Source organism: Acanthaster planci, linkage group LG06 (genome assembly GCF_054643075.1).
Source record: "Acanthaster planci isolate LZ-2023a linkage group LG06, COTS_SCS, whole genome shotgun sequence".
NCBI classification, from domain to species: domain Eukaryota; kingdom Metazoa; phylum Echinodermata; class Asteroidea; order Valvatida; family Acanthasteridae; genus Acanthaster; species Acanthaster planci.
This window is the reverse complement of record NC_141782.1, coordinates 14745296-14766543: the sequence shown is the minus strand read 5'-3', so window position 1 is coordinate 14766543 and position 21248 is coordinate 14745296. Positions and strand designations below refer to the sequence as shown.

The 21248-nt window shown below is 42.4% G+C and overlaps 3 protein-coding genes across 7 annotated transcripts in view; 1 reads left to right on the top strand and 2 right to left on the bottom strand.

The window, feature by feature from the left end:
• LOC110988256 (uncharacterized) overlaps nucleotides 1–7683 on the bottom strand; it is a 23078-nt gene extending 15395 nt beyond the window's left edge. The window contains exons 1-7 of the mRNA XM_087137694.1: nucleotides 7600–7683; nucleotides 6044–6498; nucleotides 5734–5900; nucleotides 4453–4557; nucleotides 4163–4303; nucleotides 3682–3875; nucleotides 2851–2908 (exon numbers count right to left, since the gene is read on the bottom strand). Coding sequence (XP_086993820.1) covers nucleotides 2851–2908; nucleotides 3682–3875; nucleotides 4163–4303; nucleotides 4453–4557; nucleotides 5734–5900; nucleotides 6044–6449 — 1071 coding nt within the window. The 5' untranslated portion in view covers nucleotides 6450–6498; nucleotides 7600–7683. The remainder of the gene's footprint in view (nucleotides 1–2850; nucleotides 2909–3681; nucleotides 3876–4162; nucleotides 4304–4452; nucleotides 4558–5733; nucleotides 5901–6043; nucleotides 6499–7599) is intronic.
• LOC110988255 (uncharacterized) lies at nucleotides 7300–17398 on the top strand. Of its 5 annotated transcripts, none has more exons than XM_022251591.2 (10): nucleotides 7300–7441; nucleotides 8824–9058; nucleotides 9928–10141; nucleotides 10460–10559; nucleotides 11233–11620; nucleotides 12155–12483; nucleotides 12942–13052; nucleotides 14312–14482; nucleotides 15345–15449; nucleotides 16268–17398. In XM_022251591.2, the coding sequence occupies exons 2-10, from the start codon at nucleotides 8867–8869 to the stop codon at nucleotides 16395–16397; spliced, it is 1740 nt and encodes a 579-aa protein (XP_022107283.2). In that variant the 5' UTR covers nucleotides 7300–7441; nucleotides 8824–8866; the 3' UTR covers nucleotides 16398–17398. The 5 variants fall into 5 exon arrangements, with proteins under 5 accessions (XP_022107283.2, XP_022107285.2, XP_022107286.2 ...); XM_022251593.2 differs by having other exon boundaries at nucleotides 7369–7434; XM_022251594.2 differs by lacking the exon at nucleotides 7300–7441 and adding an exon at nucleotides 7537–7556.
• Nucleotides 17146–21248, bottom strand: LOC110988258 (putative ribosome-binding factor A, mitochondrial). The gene is made up of 5 exons (XM_022251597.2): nucleotides 21038–21248; nucleotides 20405–20453; nucleotides 19870–20025; nucleotides 18804–18916; nucleotides 17146–18015 (listed from the first exon to the last, which is right to left on the bottom strand). Exons 1-5 carry the CDS (start codon nucleotides 21184–21186, stop codon nucleotides 17415–17417), a joined length of 1068 nt encoding a protein of 355 aa, XP_022107289.2. The 5' UTR covers nucleotides 21187–21248; the 3' UTR covers nucleotides 17146–17414.

Genomic DNA, 21248 nt, shown 5'->3' with positions numbered 1-21248 from the left:
ATTAGCGTCTTAAAAACGGTACTACCGGTACCACTTGATGGGGGAGGGGTCTGTTACGGCCGAAAAAAAATAATTGGACCGTCGTCTCTGGACAAATTATCTTGCTCCCTGCCCCGTTCTAGACCCAAGGCCTTGATACGCCAGTGATGCTTATGTTGAACAATTTCGAGGGGTGACAGAATGATAGAAGGTTCAATTTAACGTTGCAAAGACGAATGCATGCATGTCTTTAACCACTGATAATTTATTTTCTGTTGCAAGGATAAAACTTTGAAACTTCGAAGACATTTATTACATGCTTTATACAACGCCCGGAGAAGCACTGATCATCATCTTATTATAACTGAACAGACGACAATTAACCGGGTAGTGATCAGGTAATCGTTGCAAAGTGGCGCGAAAGCATGAGAATATAGGCGGCAAAACAAGCGCCACCAGTAAACACAATTCAGCCGGCAACAATTCGCTGCGTGCCCTTGCGACGTCAATTTGCGTCCGCATGCAACACCACCGAGACTAGCGACATCGACGCTGATTATAATTCGCGTATAAGAAGCTATTGGAGTTTGTTTACTGCAGGGACTAAACAGAACTGGGTGTTTTTGTTTATTTGTTTGTTTTTTGTGATGAGTGGACAGCCTAAAACACGGACTTCCTCTGGCTGGAAAAAGCGTTCCACTGCTCCCCATACTTCATCACTGGCACGGTCAACTAGCACTGCTCATGAAAAACGAAATCAAAGACTTTTGTCGTCCATTTTTGGCACACGTACTGAAAGAATAAGGTAGTCCACAGACAGAGATCACAAAGACCACGGTTATTTAGCTCACAGTTCTATCAATCTCGGGGAAAGGACACCTCCACTTTATTATTTCATAATAATGTTACTTCAAAAACGATTTGATTTCAGAAAAAGCCTGAAATTCCGCTGGCACAGCGGCCGCTTTTAAAAATTAATCTTAGATGGTAACGTGACAACGTTCGATGAAAAATACACTCTTACAATTTCAAACAGGTCATGTCGCGACCAATTAAAATGGGATTGCTGAAAATAACCAAACCATTAAGGCGCCTTTCCAAGTGTACATTTTCAGGGGTGCGTTATTACACGATGCGTTCATCACGCGTTTCACTTCCACGGACTCAAAAATCGCCCCTAAACGTAACACACGTGTGCGTTACGTTCAGTTATCAAGATCGCCCCGGGAGTGATTTTGACGCGCGCGTAATTATGGAAAGGCGGCTTTTACTCTATATTGTAATGTCTCATTTTATCAACAATATTGAAGTATCTATCGCGGGCGTTGCTAGAAAGGGAAAAGGGCTATTGAGGGCGGGAACAGGGCAATCATCAGCAGTGGAAAAGGTCAACTTTTCTTATTCACTTCTTTTATTTTAAATTTTTTTTAACTGTCCATTTTAAAGGATGGTGCCCCCATCCCAAAGACCCATGATACCAATGACGGCTACACTGTAATTGTATATGGCACAACTAATTTACTATCAGAGGTCAAATCCAAGCAAAGTTTTAACTTTGTAAAACTGAATCAAAGTCTCCAGGTCAGTGGCATATGCCACCAAGGGGGAAGATGAGCCTGGGTCTCCCCCCCCAAAAGGCACCTTTTCTTGTTGTGAATACTGTACCTTCCTTGGGGCAGGGGGTGCAAAAATTGGAAAAATTATATCTGAGAAATTCCCCCCCACCCCAAAAAACCCTTGATGTTGCACTGCTAAAGGTACCTGGTTTGAATCTTTCATCGGTCATGATCTGTTCTGATTTCATATTGTGATCTTCCTAAACGCCGAGGAATGACCAGACCTTCACAGCATCATTATCAAAAACTATCACAATTTGTTTTGTACAAAAACAATTCTCACAAACCTACAACTTATAACTCTGACTGTAAGTGATATGATGTTATGCGGGCATCTGGTTTATGTGTGTCAATCAAAAAACTTCCTTTAAAACTGTGTGACCTCTGACCTCATCTGGAAGCCAAACATGTTAGTGCTTTAATGTAAAACATTTTGACACAGTCCTTTCATGTAATGTCCAATATAAACTGCCAGATTTTTCAGTATTCTCTACTTTCGAAGTCAACTGAAATCTCTCTGTTGTAAAATTTTAGTGTTATGAGTGAAAAGGGCACTGCTCATACATTGTTAGATGAACCTGAAACCACATTGCCACAAGAACACTGTGCCACTTTGTCATCATCTTTGTCCAGGGGTACTAGATGACAGCTTTTTGGTTTCTTAATAACTGAAGAAATCTGAAGAAAACAATTGATAAATGTCAAACTATGCCATTATGAAGGACTAAAGCCCGGTTCAAACTGAAGGTAAAAGTGACAGCAGAGAGGATTAGATGTCACAAAGCATTTGCAAATGTGCAGCGTGAATAGGTGATCTGAAATCACCAATTTATGGTAGTCTTTGCTTTTGCACCAAGTACGAACTCGCCTGAAGAAGCCACTGAGGTTGTGATGTTCATGATGAAAGAAACCGCACTACACGTACATGTGGGACAACTTTGGGTGAATAGCATGGATGGAATGATTACGCAGAGTTGACTGGTGGGAAAAGACAGCACCACACAAACAGCGAAACACACAGAATTAGAGATGAACAGACATGGAAAAACTACACGCCGGACAGCCAGAAAATTCCTGCATCTGTTCATTGAGTGGGTAAAGCTAAACCAAACAATGGGGGTTTGGTTTAAAAAAGACAGCCAATGGAATGCAACAAAGTGGCTTAGTCTCATACAATGAATTGGGAAACTAAGCAGGAAGAAACCTGTTGATGAGCTTTTTTTTAAAGAATTTGGAGGATTTCTTACAAATTTACCTGGTTTTCTTCTTGCTGTAAATGCTTCTTTGGTGCACAGCATCTGCGTATGTGAGTTCTTAAATAAAAAAAATGAATCCAGCAAAATAAAATGGATTGCCTGTATTCACAAGAATGGCAACTAAGAAATATAAATGCGAGTCCAAAACTAACATCCTACTATAGTCCAATGTAGTCAGTAAAGATAAAATGAACTTAAATATAAAAAATTGGGCCAAATTGGCTTATGTATTGCAAATTGTTTAAATGGAGTGAGATTTAAAAACTTCCTAATGTGAGGACAGATAGGAAACGCAGTTACCGAATTAGCTCACAAGTTTTGGCCCAGATGCTATTTTAAGATGTTCAGATTGAAATAAACATCCTCCCTTGTTTTTCCCTTTATAGGTTCCAGCTCAATATGAGTCAAGTGTTTTGTTGCACACCAAGGTAGTAACATGAAATGAAGCCAAACATGGGACTATTTTCGTCCGGTCCGAGCACTAAAATGTTTAGGAATGGTTCTGGCCCCCAAGGGCAGATCTGGAAGGGGGGCATAGGGCTGTGGCCCCCTGAAAAGGAGATTGAAAAAAAAGGGGTTTTGAAAAGACAACGAAAGGCAGGCAATGTTTCGGTTTGTTTCACATCCCCTCCTTCTTTAAGCAAATAAAAATCATTCCAAAATGTAGCCTCTGCCCTCAGAAAGGCCATAAAAGATTACACACAAACAGTTTCCAGAGTATGTGGACCCCTAAATATAGGATTTCCCCCCCCCAAGAAAAAGGGGGATCTGGATCCACCCTTGCCAGTGACTGAGACACAAAGCCGAAGCATGCTGTATTTGTCCCTTACCTGATGGTGAACTTGCTAGGAAAGAACCGCCTGTTTGTGAGAGGTATGGAAGGCTGACCAAAGCAGATCTCATTCTTGACGTAGTTCTGGAGGTGTAACCTCATTTCTTCAACGCCCAAAACTCCGCCTCCTACAAGTTCCTGTAGCTTTTTCAGGACCCGCTCATCGAGGGCTTGATGTGTCACGCGCGTGTCCTGCGTGGGACGACGAGACAGTGTTAACTGATGTGAAGAGAGAACTGTGCTCAAGAACAAATGATCAAATGCAGTTCAAAAATAATTGAAAAAAGATAATGGTAATAACAAACCTACAGAACAATACAAATGTGCTTCGTTCCAATGCAAGTAGAAAAGTTTGGTAAAATTATGCTCACAACCCTTTACATACTTCAAAACAATGGTATACAAATGGTGATTTTTTTTTCGTTTTTGTATGCCCAACTTATGCTGCATGGTACAAATACTAATTGTTAACAACTCACCTGATCAACAGGATGGTTATGACTGGACACCTCAGGGAGGTCAACGTAGATCCTTTTCTGACCTCTGACCTCACCCTCTTTCAGTGCGACCCTCAGCCTTTTCGAGGTAAGTTTCCTTTTGTATTCAGAGTTCTCATCAATCTAAAATGTTAAATCAAAGAAAACCATTTCATCTAGAATCTGCAGGGCTCTAATGAAAACAAGTCCGTCCCATCCGTGAAAATCATAAGGATTCCTACAAAACCACCAAGTAAATGCAAAACTGCGTCTCAAGGAATATACAGAGTTACCTCAAACTCTGGAAAGCACACAAGTTCACGCATGATAATGGTTGCAAGACATCCAAGTTTTCTTGTCTCCTGGCCGCACGGTTTCTTCCTTCGCTTTCTCTCTGTCTGAAGACAAAAGAGATGTCAACATCTTCACCCATTTTGGGGAGTTAATTGTCGACGCCCTGACGAAGGAAGGAGCTGCAAGGTCGAAACTAAATCCCACTGAACTCTCCTACTGGTAAGTGACGTAGGAAAGGCTTTACAGATTATTCAAATATATGTATTCAGATATTCTAATGATTATCTAAATATCTGAATATTTATTTTCGTAATTGAAAGGAGGTGAAAAGCGTTGAATTAGAAAAGGGGAAATATTCATCTGGTTGCTTATTCTAAAAGCATGTTTTAAGGTGTCAGGAGTAAACTTGAACTTAAAAGCAGCTGATGGATACTTGTACCTGTATATGTGCCAAACAATAAGGCCAAAAGGACTTTATCTTGTTTTTAACGTTCTAAATAATGATCTCTCTGGCAATAAAGGAATAAATCACCACAAAGAACTGAAAATCAATTGGCAGTGGTTGGACTCCTCATTTCCTTCTTGGAACTAGGTTACATAATCCTGTACTGGAACCCAATGAGGTAAATCTTCAAGCTTGTGTCCATACTTAGTTTCTGCTTTTGTGGGAATTTGGTACAGCCGAACATTTGATTGAATGGAAGGTCAAATATTGAATCTGTATTGATTCGAATTGACTCAGCCTTAGGACAAGGTGGCCTTACACAAGGTGGATTTTTTTGGACATGTTGTTTGGCTCACCTGTCTGCAAATGGTCACTAGTCAAGTCATATCTGATTCAAGTTCAATCATTCTTTAAAGATTTCCTCCATCTATGGAGATCCTTTGGGCTCTTTCAACACATATCAAGTCACTTAATGGCGCCAACAAAATTGGATTATAGCAAAGCATGATAGCAGCTGATTATAAAGGAACTACTAAACCTTTCAAAGTTCCAGATATCAGTAAATCCAGCAAAGTCGGTGCATTTAACGTTACTAGATTTCAGTAGAGAGTATAGTAATACTTAAGCTAAGTAGTAAAACTTTCTTGCCAGGTTCTCAAAGATTGAAAAATGGAAAACAAGGACAATGGAAACACACAAAAAGTCCAAACATCTGTAAAATCCCACAGAAAGTATTTTTAAAAACAGTGGCTAGGAAGAAAATGAAGAGGGTGAACTAGGTTATTTTGCTCGGCTTTTTATCTGCCCTGCAACAAAAACATTTTGTAGAACAGACCTTTTCCTTGCTGCGTCGTCGCCAGTCTCTGCCGTGCTGACAGTCAAGAACTCTCTTGGCCAGCAAAATGAAAGGCACACCGTCAAAGTTAATTTTCGATGGACTCTTGAGGGGCGTGTCCTGCTGGGGCTCCTCCCAGTAAATGCGGTGATTCTCACGACTTAGTTCTGAGATTTGGGTCACATAACCAAAATGGGTATTAATCAGCGATGTGTGTGGCAAAGTGATAGCTTTTGTTTTTCCTTGCTTTGACTTTATTAACCAAACTTACAAATATATACAAATTCACCTGTTTTTCAAACAAGTTTACCTGTTTGGCCAAAGTTTAGTTTGACGTTGCTGACTGCTACGTATGAAGTATTGGTCCGCATTTCGTAGTCCCTGCGCACTTTCTCAGCCCGGTCCAGGCTGTAGACATAGCCAAATCGGTCTGACAGGGCAACGTCAAACAAACTGGTCGAATCAGTACAATTAATGGTGATATGAGAAGGAATGCGTGCCCGGTCGGAATTGTCATATTCTGGCCCACTCTCCCTCTCTGGGTTGGGAGCCACAATGACCATGGTCAAGTCAGAGTTGCCATCCTGCAGTCGGGCCTGTACCTTGGTGGATCCATCCTGTTCAGTGAATGGCCAACCCTCGGGGCATTCCCGCACCTCAATCTCTACGGCCTCGCCCATATCTCCTTGCAACTGGATTTCAGTGCTATGCTCCATTTTTCTCTCTTCCGAGTCAAAGTTCAAGCACTTGCTCTTGGTCTGAAATCTGAAAAAATTAAGATAAAGTGAGATTTTGCACAAAAAATGGGAGACCCGTTTACCACGGACTCCTCTCACAAATCCACATCTTCAGTAGTGGATCTTTTATCTGTTCAGATCTACAGGTACAACACATGTTGAGGTAAATGTTACAAGTGGCAGCCTACATTGTAATCTTGAAGTATGACTGTTGGGCATTAATTAATATGTGATCATTATACTGGTACTTTATTGCTTGATCCTGGTGAAAACATCAGATTTTAGGCCTACTGTTGTGAATTTGAAAGAAAAGCTTATTGGCCATGTTGGCTGATAGCGAGAAAATTGAACAGACTGTACAATAAGATTGGCCGATACCATGATAGGCCAATCACACAGATCAAGCGATAATTCTCACCATGGATTCAAAATGTCTAACATCTGACCCATTTTTACAAAGGCTGCCACAGACTTTGGTATTTTTTGTATGTCGGATATGTAACATACAATTATGTAATTAAAATAAAGGAGGTTGAAAATTTGCCAACTAACGTCCATGAAGTAGTAGTTGGGCCAGCCCAACTAGTACTACAGTCAGGATTATCCCTACTGCAGTTGGGACGGATGCTATGCCTATCGAGTTTCAAATTGCCACATCCACCAAATATTTCAACTGGATTTCGATTGAGACAATTTAAATCCAAAATCCTACTTTGTTGTCACAATCACATATAGGCCTATAGGCCCTAGTACTGATATTGTGATTTTGGATTTTAGTAAAAGCCCATTTCTTGTGTGGGGTTCATAGAGGCGCCCTCAATACACGTGACATACACAGCTGCAGGGACGCATCGTACGCGGTGGGCATGATATGCGGCGCTATCGTCGGGCAGGTTTCAGATGACACATACACAGGAGCTGGGCGAGCACGAGGAACTCCTCGCCTCCAGCATGTGTTCTCCAGGTCTGTGGTGAGGCCCGCTCGTGATTTCTAAAATTTTAAGTAAAATTCCTCAATACCCTATCAGTATTACGCAGCAAATACGTAGCTTCAGAAACGCTTCCGTCCACGTGAAAAATATATTGGTAAGGACAATGACACTGACACCTTACGGAAGTTTAATCGTACCATTCGAATTTCAATGTCTCAGGAGTTAAATCTCGCACGACTTTCGCAGAAACCCAGTCAGCTAGCCTGGGACTATAGTACGTCACTTGAGGGCGCTGTGTAACATTTACAGTTGTGGAGACGTGTGTATGCACTGTTTCCCGCGAAGCCTGAGATTTTATCTAGGATTTCTAATTTTCCCAAGAATTTCTGGCGTTGTCTCATCATCAGCTGGCCATGTAAGAATTATGCTATAAATTCCACTTAGAATTTCAGAAGAAGTTGATTATCTGAAATGATATCCCTTTATGTCCCTTTTACGGGCTTCTATTTGCCAATCGTAAATGGTAAATCATGAAATCTTTCTGTAATTAGGCGCGGCCTAGGCCTACATGTACATGAGTAAGTTTATGACGAGTGCATGATCAGATGGCGGATGGTACACTGTCAGGACTGTGCGTGTGTTGGGTGCGATCAGGCGATCCTACATGACAAGACATGAAATTTTCGTCCTTTATTGGAACAGTTTTCACAACTGAATTAGAAAGAAAAGGTGATCAGGTGATTGGCTGAATTATTGGCATTGTTACGCCCCAACTAAAGCGTAAGTCCCAACTACAGTTGGGACAGTCCCAACTGTAGTGCTGCAGTTGGGCTGGCCCAACTATTGTTGACTAATGTCTGTGGGAAATGTCTCAACATTATCAAGGTCAATGTGTCTCACACGTGACACAATTCATCTAAAATGTGGCACTTCATCTGTTTATCTAGCCCTATGACTAATGACAAGACATTTGTAAACAGTATGACTTTGGCACATGCTGGGCACATCGTGCACACAGGACCTCTCTGCTGTAGTTGGGCTGGCCCAACTGTAGCACTCTAGTTGGGACGGGCCCAACTATAGTTGGGACTGATGCTATAGTTGGGGCGTAACAGCATGATTGGCAAATCATGAAAGACATAAAGCATGGAAAGTCATGACTCTTGAGATTGACAAATTGCACAAGGATTGAGCAGGACCGATTGTGCCTGATTCTGTGGTGAATGGGACAGTGGAAAAAGTGTAAAAACTGCATTACATGGGGGGCCTACATGGTGGAAGATATTTATATGTACACACTGTAGGGCCTGTGCACAACTGTCAGGACTGATTTCTCAAAGCAATGAAACTAGTTTCAAAATTACCGTTATTTAATTTGAACTCATTTTTTCTCCTTTTTGTTATGACAATTTTTGTTGCAGTGAGTAAGGTTTAAGTGGTTGCAAATGGGATTTAGATGTTGTCATGGCAACTGATGATGTCACTCCACGCACTCTGATCCAGGGCTTCATTGAGGCATCGTCGGTGAGCAAAAGTGCCGCATCGACATCCAGAGTGAGGGTAAGGCGGTCCAACACCGGCAACCGGGTTGCAGCGCTCAGGAAGGATGACAAGATGAGGGCACAGTCCATCAGTGATCTCACCCCTCGCAGCCTGGTATGCCGAAATGGTCCTACAGGGACCACAGGCTTTAGGCCAATAATAATGAGAAAAGTATCCTTTGTAGCTTTTGCAAAGAGCTTTGAGACATTGAATCCAATGGGCAATCCTGTAGAAAGTCTTACACTTTACTTCCCATATTTAAAAGAAAACTGTGTTCCATCCACAAATGCAAATCAGCAAGAAAACGGTGATTTGTTGAAGACAGAAGCATCAACACATTGTGCCTTATGATCTGCCAAAAGTGCAACGATCAATTAATGGAATCAGCCAATATCGGCCAGTTAATGCAGTCTTACATGTGTGTGTTTTTGGTTATAGACAAAACAGACTGTTTTATTTTATCCTATATTCCAGTGTGTTTTATGACCTTTCCCAGGGCACCTTTAAGACTCCAGTGATTTGGTGAAAATGAAACAAAGTATTACTGTAGAGTGTACATGTGAATGTAAGATGTTAGAGTTTTGAATGAACCTCCAACTTCATTTTGAACTGGACTTGCATTGGAATCTGTCTGAGACAATTTCAAGATCATTGCGGTCAGCACACTGACAGTCTTTCATCAATGCATGTTGGACTTCACTGGAGTCTGACTTGTTATATCAGCAATTGTGAAATGTCTTAGTGTATGTCTCACTTATAGCTCAGCTTTCTTCATGTAGTACCTGTGGGAATGCCCAATTTGAATGATTGATTTGCAGTTTTTTACATGTAATTATAATTATCTTTTTTTGTTAAGTCCTTGTTGAGATTTTTTTTGCATTATGAAAATAAAATGTGATGCTTTGAAAGCTGCAAAAAATACACTTTGGTAGGTACATTTAGGAATTGATTTTTGAATGGAGGATGATTTCTGTTATGTTTAGATCCAAGGTGTCATTCAAAATAACGAAGTGGAGGAGCCTCCCCCATCCAAGAAGCCACGCAAGAGCCCTCCGGAGACGGAGCATCCACCGGCCAAGACACCGGGCACAATGCCCCACTCGACTGCCAGGAAGAGGGTCACGAGGCTTGAAGCCTTGGCCACGCCAGGAGGCAACCCGACCCCACGGTCGTTGATACAAGGACTTGTTGGAACAGGTCTGTAGGAAAACATCCCAGGGACTGTGATGATGTTCAGATGCTGGGTTATCTTTGGATCTCCAAATTTTATTTTAGTCTATCTGCAACTTCTGGTATTTCTGCTCAATTCCGTTTAAAACTCAAAACTTTGTTGTTTTAATTGGGCAGCCAAATGTCAACGCTCCATTACTGTTACTCAAGTAGGCAGAATGGACTCACTCGAGTCTCACCAATGTCCATTTCACATGGAGGGTCCATGCAAGTAGGAAAATTTGAATCCTGAAGTAAGAAGTTGGCTCCGAAGGCAGTGATTAATCGCGTCTTTTCCATCCCCAGCCCCTGTTGAGACTCCAGCAGTTCATGTGAGGAGGTCATCAAGTCTGAACCCCACTGATTTCCCTGATGTTGAAGAAGCACTTCAGGGCAGAGCTAACAAGTACACTACCGTGCATTTCTGTTTGCTTGTCTAAGCATCTTTTAGTAAACAGAGCCAGAGAACGTGCAAAGTGTAACTGTGCATTGTCTGCTACATTAAGACGTTTTTGACTAAGCTATCTCAAATTTGAAGTAAAATTTTGCCGGAGTTGAAATCTGTCCAACTTTTGTCCTTTATGTATGAACCAGACTTTAATCATAGTCTTGTGGGATGAATCCAAGAAGATCTGCAAGTTGGACTTTTTTGAGTTGATGGCACAAAAAGGAGATTATTTTAGTGTTATGGTTCAGTTTTTCGTGAGATATCAAGGAATTTGGAAAGCAGTCGTCTTTTGACTTTTCTAGTTGGACAACTTTTTTGGCAGGCAAGCACAGCTTTGGATATGTGTATGTGTACCTCAGGAGGATTTCAGTCTTGATTGATAAATGTTCATATCATTTTTGGCATCTACTCTGAGGACCTAGTCTGAGCTAGAAAGAACAAAAATGGGCTCCTTACTGTTTTTGCTAAAACTAGTTTTTTCGGGCAATATACTTCATTTCATCAATTCCTCTTGCCCAATTTCATGTTTAAAGCAACATTTTTTAATAAGGACCTTATAATAGAATTTTTCAATTAGGAATGTTGCAAATTGAAATGACAATACACAGTTGTGCTTTCTTTGTTTCTGCAGGGAATCACTGTCACCTCTTGTTCCAGAGCCCACAGATACAACCAACCAGTCACAGCCCCTGGCCCCAAATGCCCGTAAGAGACAGCAAGTCAGCAGTGAGGACTTTGCGACCGGTATCCAGGAGAGGCTGGTGCAGAAGCAGGGTGGGGACACCGAGGAGGGGGAGGAAGAGGCGGGTGAGGTTGGCGACGTCACCGAAACGGAAGACGTCCAGGAGAGCATCTCAGAGGATGCAGGGGATGGGAGCCAGGAATTGGCCGAGCCTGAGGAAAACCTACAAGACACCCAGGGAGACATTCATGATAAAGAGGACGAAGCCAAAGAACAGGAGACTGTCGATGTACCGGATGATGCTGGAGAGCCCGAAGATGAAAGCATAAGAGAAGAGGTCAGATGTCTGTCAACTGTTTGAAATATTTCCATTTTGTCCCAACAAGTTCGTTTCAAATTGAAGGCTAATTAATAGTATGTCATGCGCATGTGCTGGTACACACAAAACATAGGCAAGCAAAAATATACAGCTAGCAAGAATCTGAACAGGCTTTGTAAAATCTGGAGTTAGTTAGCCTAGTGGGCTCTCCAGGGGAAAAAAGCTTGTATACGGCCTGCAAGAATGAATGGAGAAGGTAGGTGAAATACATGTGATAAATATGGAGGTATTAGATGAGAGACTTTGAAGCACACGGTAGCCACAGCTAGGTCTTGATGTGAAAGCTGTGGAGATTTTCTTGGAGACTTATCTTTTGATGTGGTGGAACAATCACAAGTTATTGCTTCCAAAACCCTCATATGGACGATATTAATTGATCAATTGTGATTTGTCATCAGATTAATCGATTATTTAAAGTTTGGTTAACTTTTTCTCCGTAGCATCTGAATTCAGTTTCATTTTTTCCAAATTTGATATTGTTCTATGTTCCAGGAAGCACATCCAGATTCGGCCATTAGTACGGCCTCCACCCCCAGCACCACCCCTGCCTCCCAGGTAACACCCCCCGCAGACCGCACCAGCCCAGAATCCACTAGCAAGCAAGCAGCTGACTCCACATGGACTGGCAGGGAGCCGGAAGCTTCCATTCCCAGCCAGCGGGAGGGCAGCCCCGGCGGGACCAGGAGGGTGCCCGACTCCACGGTCTTGGACCCTAGTAGTGAGGGCGGTGAAGCCGTCCCGCCTGACCAGCCAACGGAAGAGGAGTCTTCCATAGCGGAAGACAGTGAGGCACAGCAGACAACCGGAGGGGGAGAGAGCAGGTAGAGCAGGAACGGCCGAAGGCTACATTAAATAGGGTTGCCATGGTCATGGAAAATCCTGGAAAAAGTTGCCCTGGAAAGTCATGGAAAGTTGGCGTTCTTGAATCCTACTGTCAGAAAAAGTCATGGAAATGTCATGAAAATCAAGATCATGCAAAGGTTCCCTTTTTCTTTGTGTTTTCTTTCCATTCTCCATCATTCTTTAAAAATCCACAATCCAAAAACTAAAGAAAATTATGGCCCAACTTTTTAGACAGGTTAAGTATTTGACAGTTTATCTTTTCGTCAGTCTTTATATGTCACTGGACCAAAACCCCGGGGGCGTTGACTTGCGTTTTCTCCTTCAGTCAAACTTCTGCACTTTGGGTGCATAATCCGACTTTGGTGTTGCTCTCAGTAAGAAACTTGAAATGTAGGAATCACACAAGTTAACAGCATTTGCTTGTGTTTGGTTCCAGCAGACTGAGTGGATTTTCACCACTGGTCACCCCCAGACTGCCCTCCGGCAGTGGCCGACCCACACCAGCTCTGAAGAAGACTCCCGCCCACCGCCAGGAGGCAGCTCAACGGTAGGGCAACTCTCCCCACCCCTTCCCCAAAACCATTGCAGTGATTGTATGAATAGTAAGTTGTTCATAACAAGCCGGGAACCAACTACATCATGGCTGTGCACATGTGTTTGTGCAGGATGAGCTGTCGACCAATGTCTACAGTGCAATCGAGCACAGAGTACAAAATCTGATAAGTCATGCTACAGATGTCGTTAAACTATAGAAATTGAAAATTTTAGAAAGGACGGACAACATAAAAGCCATCAAATTAAAGTTGAAAAATAAGTGTGTGTGTACAAACTCAGTAGGAACCACTTGAGCTTGAGGACGAGTTATAGCTGTCACCTGTCTCTGCATGCAGAATGAATATGTGACCATTGTTATTTGAAATGGTTGGGACATCTAGTCCACCATTGTGGAACCAGGCTCCAATAGCAGACAGTATGACTTGAGATCATACTATATGACTTGGGATCATACTATGTGACTTGGGATCATACCATATGACGTGGGATCATACCATATGACTTGGGATCATACCATATGACTTGGGATCATACCATATGACTTGGGATCACACCATATGACGTGGGATCATACCATATGACTTGGGATCATACCATATGACTTAGGATCATACCATATGACTTGGGATCATACCATATGACTTGGGATCATACCATATTACCATATGACTTGGGATCATACCATATGACTAGGGGTCATACCATATGACTTGGGATCATACCATATGACTTGGGATCGTACCATATGACTAGGTATCATACCATATGACTAGGGATCATACCGTATGACTTGGGATCATACCATATGACTTGGGATTGTACCATATGACTAGGGATCATACCATATGACTTGGGATCCTACCATATGACTTGGGATCATACCATATTACCATATGACTTGGGATCACACCATATGACTAGGGATCATACCATATGACTAGGGATCATACCATATGACTTGGGATCGTACCATATGACTAGGTATCATACCATATGACTTGGGATCCTACCATATGACTTGGGATCATACCATATTACCATATGACTTGGAATCATACCACATGACTTGGGATCATAACATATGACTAGGGGTCATACCATATGACTTGGGATCCTACCATATGACTAGGGATCATACCATAGTCATCATTTAGTCTTGTCCAGGTCCTGAGCTGGAGGTATATATTTGTACCTGCATTTGTCGAGACATGAAATAATTGCAAACCTTTTACTGGAATTCCTTGTTGTAAGGGAGGAACCTTCTAGTGAAGTCCAGAAACAAGGGCCCAAGAAGAAGAAGCAGCCCCCTATGGCACCCCGGAAGGAGGCCGCCTGTCTACCCACGAGTCTCACCAGAAGTATCTTGTCTCACTTCTCCAAGGCAAGGGTGTCCAAGGAGGCAGTGGCAGCCGTGGAGAAAGGGTGAGAGTAAAGCTGTAGGCAACTTGAATATAGGAAGTGTCCAGAACTTGTGGTTTATCGAGTTGCACATGTGTAATCTGTCAGAATTCTCTGGACTACAGGTCCGTCACTTGGTGTGAAAGCGATTTTGTGACGTCAGATCAAATGTTCTCCCTGTAAATTCACAGCTCAAGTTGAACTCATATATCAACTTAAGCAAATTTCTTTGTAGACGCTTCATGACATCAAATTCACTTTGAATTCTCCTGAAGTTTGAGCCGGCTTTAGGTCTGTTGCTATCTCCTGCGATTCAGGGCCAGATCTTGCAGAGACACATACAAGACGCCCAGCACTTAGGCACTCTAAATTGTGGTTAAAAATGGCAAAAAAACAGCAGCCTACCTAGATTGTTGAGGCAACTTGTGTTTGTTAGGATAATTCCAAAGTGTAACTGTAATTGGAGAGGCTGTAGGCATTATTAAAAAAACAGAGGAACTTTGTATTTAACTTAAGTCCTGTCAGGTCATTTACAGTGTGCCTCCAAACAAGCCTGCTATTACCACCTTCAAAAAGCAAAATTACTTACGCAGAATAAGATTTGAAACACTCCAAGGAGAATTCTCTTGGCCATGCTGTTATTTTTAAGGATCTTCATGACCAATGTTATATGTACCAGAATTAAGTTTAGGGCCCACACAATTGAGAATGTTCAAGAAATGCCACAGAGAAAGTTGTGTGCCAAAAAAATGTTCAGTAAGGTTTTGAGGAGCAGTAAAGGTCATGCTATCAATTAGAGCAGAAGCTGCACAAGATGTTTTAGTGAGGAGTGAGCTTCCCTGACACATGGTTTTGGAAGACTTTTTGATCATTTTTTTTATCACAGCGTGGAGACATTTTTCAAGAGATTATCCAATGATCTGACGGCTTACAGCCGCCACGCCCATCGACAGACCATTGAACAATCTGATGTGGAGCTTGTCATGAGGAGGTAAAAATTTTGTTTCTGTGGATTTATTTTTATCTTAAATGCAACATTTGCTCTTTCCTTTTGATGTCGGGAGCTCTGTTAGTCAGGAACGTAAGCATTACTGCAGTTTAAGGCTGGCATCAGTGTAATGTCCATTAACCCATAGCCGCAGATCAATGGGAGGATTAGTGCATACCACACATGCATTCTATATATCATACACCTGCGGTTTCTATGTGAGCCTGCTGCTGGCTGGGGCTCTGCATACTGCAGTCCAGCAGTCACGGTCAAAATAATCCCGGCAACAAGGGGCTAAGAGGTTAAAGGGTTTAGTCTATCATTTGCAGTTATCTGAAAAACTGATGAAATTGTTGTTGAAAAGCATATTTGGTTTAAAAAGATGGTTATTGGACTAAACTTCCTGTAAAATATTCTTTCTGGCAAGCTGTCATTTTGAAGAAAACATTCAAACTTTGGAAAGTTGCAGTTAGGAGCAAGTACATGCATTGACATGACACACACACGAATATGCAGTTACTAGAAATTGTCAGGTCAGTACCTGACATCACGTAGGTGCATTTGACTGAAATGCAAGAATGTGTCCTAGACGCTGAATTCAGGCACAATTCAAAGCATGAGTTGGCAACTTTTGATCTGAATTCAAACTCCTAGAATGTTGTTTTTCTCAAAATATACATGTACAGTATTCACCAAGCTGAGACTTCATCAGGTTTGTTTTTAGGCACCTTTCTCTCGATTTTGAGTAATTTTGTTGCCTTCAACGAAAGTAATGCACAAATGATGGATTGCACCTTTAAAATTTCTTGTCCCACCTGTAGGCAAGGCCTGATCCGAGATCAGCAATCCATGTACGCTCTGATCGAGAAATACCTACCCATGGAGTACAGGCAGGAACTCATACCTATGGCCACGGCAGGGAACAAAGTCACACCCAAGCCATCCCACTGATTTTCCCAACTAGTACATATACCTACCCATGGAGTACAGGCAGGAACTTATACCTATGGCCACGGCAGGGAACACAGTCACGCCCAAGCCACCCCACTGATTGGCTATAATGTACCTACCCATGGAGTACAGGCAGGAACTCATACCTATGGCCACAGCAGGGAACAAAGTCAAGCCCAAACCACCCCACTGATTGTCCCAACTGTCACCCATGCCTGGAGTACCAGACAATGCTAACTACAATGTCTAGGAGCGTTTTCCCCCAACACCCTGGACCTGCATTTCAACTCAAACACCCCGACTGCAGGGGGCAGGCTTGGGCTGAAGTGTCACAGGACAGTGCCTTGCAACAAAGGACAGTATTGTTGGGAAACTCTTCTGAAGTAATCCCAATAAAATGTATGCAGTAGGTCAGTGTTATTTTACCAATTCAAATGAACTGTTGTATCCATGATGGGACACTGTCACAACTAAATAGTCATCAGGGGGTGGATTACACTGATGTGGGCCTTTTCAGCACACTCGCTTTCTAATAGAACAAGTGAAAACCGAAATGGGAACGAGTACAGGCCACAGACTATTCTCCGTGTCTTATACTGCTGTGTGTTCAAGTGTAAGTTGTAGTCGTGTAACAGTGACCATGAAATGTTGGACACTATACTGTAGGGACTATTCTTATTGCCAATGCCTTTGGTCCAGCTCACATCTTTCAAGACACTTGAATGTATTACATGTAACTTAGATGTCAATTTTTAAACACAACTTTGCTCATTTGTTTATTCCAAACATACTTTGTCGCTTTTAAGTGCTCTTAATGAATGAAAATCCATTGCCTCAGGTTTACCCGTGGATGGAGCCAACTAATGTGTCAAAATTTGTGTCAAATTTGTAAATTATGCCTTTTTTGTACAATTTTTTGAATGAAAAAAACTGCTTAGTTTTTCTTGGCCGTTTGGAAATTCGTTTTTGTTTGTAAAATAAACTTCATTATCCACAAGTTATGCAAGATGGTTGTCTTTATTTGTCCCTTGGTAATTCTGATGTGAACTCGTCACCATCTTCACCATTGTCATAATCCTCGTCACTAAAACTCTCCTCTGAGTCAATTGCTGTCTCATCTTCAATCTCGACGTCCCCTCTCCGGCCGGATCCATACGACTCCAGCTCTCCCCTGTAGAATGCCGCTTCCTTCTTGCCCGTCTCGCCCATCTTTTTCTTTTTCATGAATGCTCGCAGCTGTTGGAATCGCTTGTCCGAAGCTCTGTCTTCAGCCGACTCCCCGTGGATCCCTGTGAACGGATTGCTGACGTCCCCCCTCTTGATCAGCCTGTTCAAAGCATCGTGGTCGATGCCAAACAGGCTCGGCTGGGCTTCACCGCTGGCATCCATCTCGTTCTTGCCAGATTTCTGGATGAACTCCATCCTCCCACCACTACTGGAATTCTCCACTGCCATGTCCGGTTCCACCTCCATCGGTTCAATTTCTTCCTCTTCGTCGGGTCCAAAATCAGCAATAGCAAGCAGCCGGTCTATCTCAGAGAGGTTGGCACTGGCCTTGTCCTTCAAGAAAAAGATGGGAGGTATCTTTCCCAGCACTCGATGGGAGATCAAGGCACGTCTGTAAATTTAAATAGAAAATCCACAATTGCACGTATAACATACACACGAAGATGTGTACTGCGATAGATTGCAAGAATCTCTGTTGTGTAGCTTTTTAGATGAATCCAGCCAGCTTTAACTGGACATTCCCCATGGCCCCATTTCATGGCAGAAAGCAACGTGTCGGGTTCTGTGCAGAGAGACTACAACAGTGGCTCCATACAACAGCCATCTCCTGCCATTGGCGGGGACCACTGCAAATGACCAGTGATTACAATGGCCACTGCATTCATCGATATCGTATCCCACATACACGTAGGTTCAAGTGTGGCCTGCTTTCTCATTTTTGGACTGGAAAGGAGAAAAAGTACTGCCCTTTTTGTCAGAAAAGAATGATAACAGGTCAGGTTGTGTTAGATGTTGAACCAATAAGGAATGTACACCTGAGTACATATTTAATGAACAAAGGCTTGGACCTAGGGTGTGTGGAATGATCAATACAAATGCCAGGCTATTTAAAGACACTCTATCGTGGGTTTGATCGAGGTGCATTTAACATTTTTCAAACAGTGCTATCCAGCGACCCAAGTGTTGCCGAAATGGAAACCCTTCTGCTATTAGTGGAATGAGGTGGTAGTTACTGATCTCATAATCAATCGATAAACTGGTAGTGTTTCTTGCACTAACCTTACTGGAGGTCAGTGCCTACGAGTGCATTACAGTGTGACGAGAAGGCGCCTTTAAAACTTTTGGGTTGAATCTTAGAATTATAGGCGGTCCTTATTTCAGGAAAAGAACAGGTCGAACCTCAGGGGGCCTTTGTGTCTGTTCAGGACCTCTTCGATTCTTTCGTCGTCCTGCACCACACCTGTTGATTGCCAGTACACTCGACATGCACTCATATCGCCCGCTACTCGTACCTGAGGGGAGAAAGGATAGGTGAAATAATGCCTTCTATCCAGAGGTGGTTTTTGAAAATCGTGTAACAGAGTATCAAGTAACCTCCTATTTGTTTTATCATCACGGATCTTAAAAATAATGACTCAGAAATGAGCTCAGACACACAGCCTTTTTAGACAACTCAGCTTACAAGACCAAGCTCCAATTTTGAGCAAAACTCTTCTTGAAGGTACACTGTACGTGGTACTGTGTTCCTTATGAAATTGCGTTGGTCAGTGTATTGCATAATCTAGCAAAGTATCAATACCAACTGTTTTTGGGAAAAAACCTTTGTCCGTACCAAGAATGCTACATAGGAAATAGCTTCAGGAGAAATTACTCAGCCACTGACAGCTGGGTTGATTTCAAGGGCAAATCACACAAAAAAATAGATTTTTATACTTGACAACTAGTCCGTTGTTGAGAACAAAATGCTGTTGTTGACGGCAAAAAAGAGGAGAAACTGGCGAGATCTTAAAATCTTGAAATTAAATAGCAATATTGACATTGCTTGCATCACTGCATCATAACTGGCAAAATGGCTGGCCTACAGACAGTCTAAGGTAATGTTATTACACGTCTTTTGTAATGGCCCCCGCCAATGGCGGACAGACTTTGGATACTATGAACATTGCCTGAGTATACTGTGGCTCAATTGCTTGAGTGCTTCCAAGGTACTTATACATACTGTACATACCACATAGTTGAATCAACCGTCACTGGACATTACAGATGGCCCCCTTTAATGGCAGAAATCATCATGTAGGTTTTTGCCCTGTGGGTCTCTTACGGAATAGTGTCTTTGAACAATAATCATCATAGTGCTTACTGCCATAGACGAGGGCCGCTGCAAATGACCAGTAAGAGCGTTACCATGGCCACCATATTCTTCTATACGCAAAATGCTGTCAACTCTGGGACTTGACCATCTTACCCCTGACACCGTGACCTGGAGTTCCTCCAACTCTTCGCTGATCAAGCTCGTTGTCATCATGTCATTGATGTTGTCAAACAGAATCTTGTTGTATGTCCTCAGCCGGATGCTGTCTTCGCTTCTCATCTTGACCTTGCCACCCGATACGCCTGTTGCCTTGGTCACACAAAAATGAAGCAGCAAACTGCAGTTTCTCTCACGTACATGTACATGTATTCAGTCTGGTCACTACACACATGTACTGGTGCGATAAGACAGTGAAACAGCATGACTTGGACTGGAATTTCATACTTCAGGTTTTGTTTTCTTCAGGTCAAATTTTCTGATCAAACACCAGTGCTGGCAGTGGACCAATTTGTTAATCACACAGATCTGGATTACAACAAATGATCCATCGTTGATTCACTGACACCACAACCCATCTTATGGAGGTGCGAACCAGTGTTGGGGTCACTGATCGAGATCCAGTTCTGTGTGAAACAAATAGGCACAGTGATGATCAGGGGATGCTCCTCAATAGAAACTGACAACTTACCAATCGACCGAGCTGAGCGACATTCATCGGATCATAGTAGAATTTTTTCCTGTAGGGTATGAAAAAGCAGAATCACCTAAGCATCTACATGTATCTGAAATCTGAACTGCACACGTCAAATTGACGTTACAGTCGTTGGTTTATTAAAAGACTTTATTACTGCTCAACTGGCGTGCGATTTACAGGCTTTTATGCAGAACATGATAAAAGGAGGTGGGCCTAACTTGTCAAGATTTGGACCCCATGTCCAAGTCATGTCTGTGTAGAATTGCATACACTGCCCTCTCCCTAACTCACAAAATTCACACACGTACATTTCTGGAATGAGTTCCACGCACGGACATCACTTGACACCCTATGCAATTGCCACTAATGCCCAGGCCTACTTTCTATGTAAACACTTCAATATTTGCCCTGCTAAATTTGAAATTTTAGAACATTTTCACTTACTGGTGGCTGCACTCTGATGCCAAATTGGCGATATCCGTATATGGAACTCTTATCATAATGTAAAATTTTAATTTGGGCCTACCTACACATCATAATCATCATAAGCCAAATAATATTGTTCTAATTCTCTGTTTAACACGTTCAACACATGTTCAATACGCAAGTCCAGGAGGCAAAACTCACTTTTTCTTGGCCAGCAATTTGTCGAGCTTTATGAGACTTTTCCTGCCTTTAAACAGATGCAAAGAACTGTGAAAGTTGCACAGGCCAACAAGAGGCCTACGCAAATGACATAAAGTCAATGCTTTAGAAACCTGCACAAAATGTGTCATGTTTACGTGACTGACCAAAAATCATATCGAAAAGCAAAACATCACACCAGTCAACACGGGGG

Excerpts from the sequence above, each read along its gene's own strand:
- LOC110988255 (XM_022251591.2), top strand. The coding sequence starts at position 8,867 with ATGGCAACTGATGATGTCACTCCACGCACTCTGATCCAGGGCTTCATT. Across the intron at positions 9,059-9,927 it reads ATCTCACCCCTCGCAGCCTG|ATCCAAGGTGTCATTCAAAA; the intron begins GTATGCCGAAAT and ends TGTTATGTTTAG. Across the intron at positions 10,142-10,459 it reads ACAAGGACTTGTTGGAACAG|CCCCTGTTGAGACTCCAGCA; the intron begins GTCTGTAGGAAA and ends TTCCATCCCCAG.
- LOC110988258 (XM_022251597.2), bottom strand. The coding sequence starts at position 21,186 with ATGACACATTTTGTGCAGGTTTCTAAAGCATTGACTTTATGTCATTTG. Across the intron at positions 20,026-20,404 it reads TCGCTCAGCTCGGTCGATTG|GCAACAGGCGTATCGGGTGG; the intron begins GTAAGTTGTCAG and ends TGTGTGACCAAG. Across the intron at positions 18,016-18,803 it reads AGACACAAAGGCCCCCTGAG|ACGTGCCTTGATCTCCCATC; the intron begins GTTCGACCTGTT and ends TTAAATTTACAG.